The 3,498-nt window shown below is 36.2% G+C and overlaps 1 protein-coding gene across 1 annotated transcript; it reads left to right on the top strand.

Moving 5' to 3' along the window:
- Nucleotides 1-636: 636 nt before the first annotated feature.
- Nucleotides 637-1,134, top strand: LOC108481700 (uncharacterized). The gene has a single exon (XM_017784797.1). The coding sequence runs from the start codon at nucleotides 637-639 to the stop codon at nucleotides 1,132-1,134; it is 498 nt and encodes a 165-aa protein (XP_017640286.1).
- Nucleotides 1,135-3,498: the final 2,364 nt, after the last annotated feature.

Here is a 3,498-nt window from a genome sequence, read left to right on the forward strand (position 1 = left end):
TAAAGTGGCTGTCTTTTCTTTTTTTTTTCATTGATATGTTAATTAGTAGAGGCTTACCATGTTTGAAATTCTAGATTAAGTAGGGTTGTAATGTTACATAAATCAGTAATCAGATCATTAGTAATTAATCCAAAGATAATACTATCAAACATGATTCTTGTGATGAACTTTTATTGTCATAATTAATGAGAAACAATAGGCAAGAAATCATTATTGGGTTGTTTTATGCATCTAATTAAATATTTGTCGATGAATAATTTGTCTTAGTCTGTAATTATTCCACTTTATTTCATGATTTTATTTGATTACAACCCAATTATTCATAATTAAGCACAACCATTATATTATGTTATTATTGATTGACTTTCATTATCCAATAATAGTAATTAATTCAGTTAATAAAAAGTATCTTTGAAAAAGAATAAATGAATGGAGATTTGATTGCTTCAAAATTTACTATTAAAGCTAATCTGATTATCTTGAATTCTGGGGTGAATAGGGTTACGAAGAAAGTCAGATGTCGACTTGGATGGATAAGGATGATCCAACGTTAGATGCAAAATGGACTTTAAAGTTTAGGGTTTAGGGTTTTAGGGTTTAGGATTTTAGCTAACATTTGAAAAATATTTCACGATAATGGAATCGGGTGATTATCAGATTACGATGTTCGTGTTCAATATTCCGGTGACTATGCATTGGAAAGGGTTATGGACATTATTTATTTATCATGGCAAGGTGGTCGATGCTTTCATACCGGAGAAAAAACGTAAATGTGGCAAAAGATTTGGATTTGTTAGATTCATCAATTTCTTAGATGCTCAGAGGACGATATCACGACTAAATGGTTTTGTGATTTTAGGGTGTAGAATCTGGGTGAAGATAGCAAGATTTAAAGGCAGGAGAGAAATATGGAGGAGGGCAACTATGCAACGTAAAACATTGGTAATCAAAGAAGCAAAACATAAAGGTGTGGAAGATGTGACAAGAAGAAAGGAAGCTGAAAAGGAGTTAGAGGAAGCAAGGAAAGCTAACATGCTTGAAAGAAGTATAGGAGATGAATTGAGTGCAAGAGAGCCGAATAAAACAAAAGTTGTACAAGGACACGTTGAGGATGAGTTACTGTGGAAACTTTAGAAATGTTTGGTGGTGTCTTCTTTCTGTGAAACAAAGAGTTTAGCTGAGAGAATTGCGAAGATGGGTCTTGGTGAAATTTGTGTGAAGAGAATTAGAGGAAATTATTTCCTTATTGAGATTTCGGACGAAGAACTATTAGATATATTGAAACAGAGAAAGTGGTCGTATTTGAAGGAATTCTTCATTCACATTAAATCTTGGTCAGAAAAGATAGTGTTCTCTAATAGGGTTACATGGATCAAAATATTTGGGGTTCCTATGCACTGCTGGAATTACGAAACGTTTAAAAGGGTTGCTGGCAAATGGGGCACTCTGCTGTCGATGGAGGAGAATTTGTCACGAATAAAGAATTTTGAGAATATTGAGATGCTGATCTCAATCACACAATTAAAAAAGGTAGAAGAAGTAGTATTATTAGAGGTGGGAGATATTAAATTTTCGGTCAGTGTAAGAGAAAAAGGATGGTCAAAGGAATCTAAAAACATTTCTTCGAATATGGAAAGCCGATAGGAGGTGGCTGATGAAAGTGTGTCAAAATCAGAATCGGTGATTGGTCTGAAAATTGAGAATTCCCGGAAGGCAACCGAAACATCCTGGCGAAAATAATTATGGAAAAAGACATTGAAAATGAAAGAGTAGAAAGAGAATGTCAAAAAATGTTGGGAGAATTTAATAAAGGTGATCATGATGCTAGTAGCTCTGGAATTTTAGCGGGAGAAGATTTTGGAGTTAATAGAAGGGATCGGGTTAGGGAGGATGTAGTTGATATGGGTCTAACATTGGTTACGGGCTCAGGGGATCGGGCTAGGGAGGATGTTGTTAATATGGGTATGGATTTAGTTTTGGGCCCAAGTGGGAATTCAGATATGCAGTTGGTGGTAGAAGAATGAGTGGGCTCAATCAGAAAAAAAAAGGGTAGCATTTGAGTGAAGTAAATATCCCGATAGCAGAACAGACATCTTCAAATAATTTAGAAGTTCCAGAAACAGGGGGTAGGGGCTTTTGTCAGGAGATTGACGAAGAATTTCAACAAATAATCTGAAGGAGAAGAAATATGAAGCATTTTAATAAAAAAAATTAGTTCTATGCGAGCAATTCAAGACGGGGTGCTGAATTCTAAAGAAAAACAAAAGAGGGATAGAATTTGGAAAAAAAGAAAAGGGCAGAGAAGAGTCTAGGAGCGAAGAAAAAATTGTGAATTTATCACTGTCGGACTCAGACATGAGCAATAGGGGGAAGGAAATTCTTAGGGAAGCAAAGCAGATCTGGGAAGTAGGGAAGAAATTGGGGTTAAGAGTTAGGAGAGATGAAAGAGATGTTATCGAGGATATTATGAGGCTTGAATATCAGTAGCAAAGGTGTCAAAGAAATCATAAAACTCCAATGCATCAACAGGTGTGTCTTTATTCTTGATATTTTCTGATTTTTGGATTTTTTGGTTGGGTGATATAAGAATTGTTTAATGGCATATTTAGGGGTTGGGTGTAGAAGTTAAAGTAGCAATGGTGAGTAGATTAGTTAGATTGCACAGGGCAACTGTATGTATGTATGCTTTTTACAGGAGACAAAGTTAGAGGAAGTATTAGGGGATTTAATTAGAAGTTTTTGGGGTGTCAATAATTTTGATGTTAGATTTGCAGCTGCAGTGGGTCGTTTGAGAGAGCTAATGGTTATACGATATTGTTCTGGGAGGTTATATGGTATGGTGTCAGGCCTCTGAGAGTGGAATTTCCAAGACCGTTTCGTTTAATCGTTAATAAGGGAGTTGAAAATGCTTGCCCTTTTTAAAGGAAGCTGTTAGCAGTAAGGTGTTGATGCTTGAGGGGGAGGATAGATTAATTTGGTTTCATGATGCAAGGGAGAGTTTTTAGTGAGGAATTTACTGAATTTTTTTATCAAAGAAGGTGTGGTGATTTTCGTTTCACTTTTGACAAAATTTGGTAGTTGAAGGTGCCCCTAGAGCAAGAAATTTCTTATGGATGAGACTTTCTTCTAAGGAGTTTCTGATTCGAAAAGGCATGCTATTTAGCCAAATGGGAAGTAGTTGTCCTTGTGCATCAGAGATCCGGTGAATGTGTGTCTGCAGCTTGCTGGTCGGTATGGCTAATAAGGAATGAGTTGGTGTTTGGAAGGAAATGGGCTAGAATGTCCATTTTGGTTTTTTCATTCAATGATGCGGGCTTTGATGTGGATTAGATCGGTATAAGAAGAATTAAGAGTGGATGAGAGATCATGGTGGATTTGTCCGTTTAGAAGTTGGCGATTGAATGGCAGGTTTTGGTGTCCTTAGAGTTTTTGGTTGGGTAAATTTAATGTATGTGGTGTGGAGTTTAAGGATGAAGTCGGGTGTGGAGGGGTGTTAAA

The sequence above is a fragment of the Gossypium arboreum genome, chromosome 1, assembly GCF_025698485.1.
Source record: "Gossypium arboreum isolate Shixiya-1 chromosome 1, ASM2569848v2, whole genome shotgun sequence".
Classification (NCBI taxonomy): domain Eukaryota; kingdom Viridiplantae; phylum Streptophyta; class Magnoliopsida; order Malvales; family Malvaceae; genus Gossypium; species Gossypium arboreum.

Bases quoted from the DNA above. Each gene is read 5' to 3' on its own strand.
- LOC108481700 (XM_017784797.1), top strand. From the start codon at position 637: ATGGAATCGGGTGATTATCAGATTACGATGTTCGTGTTCAATATTCCG.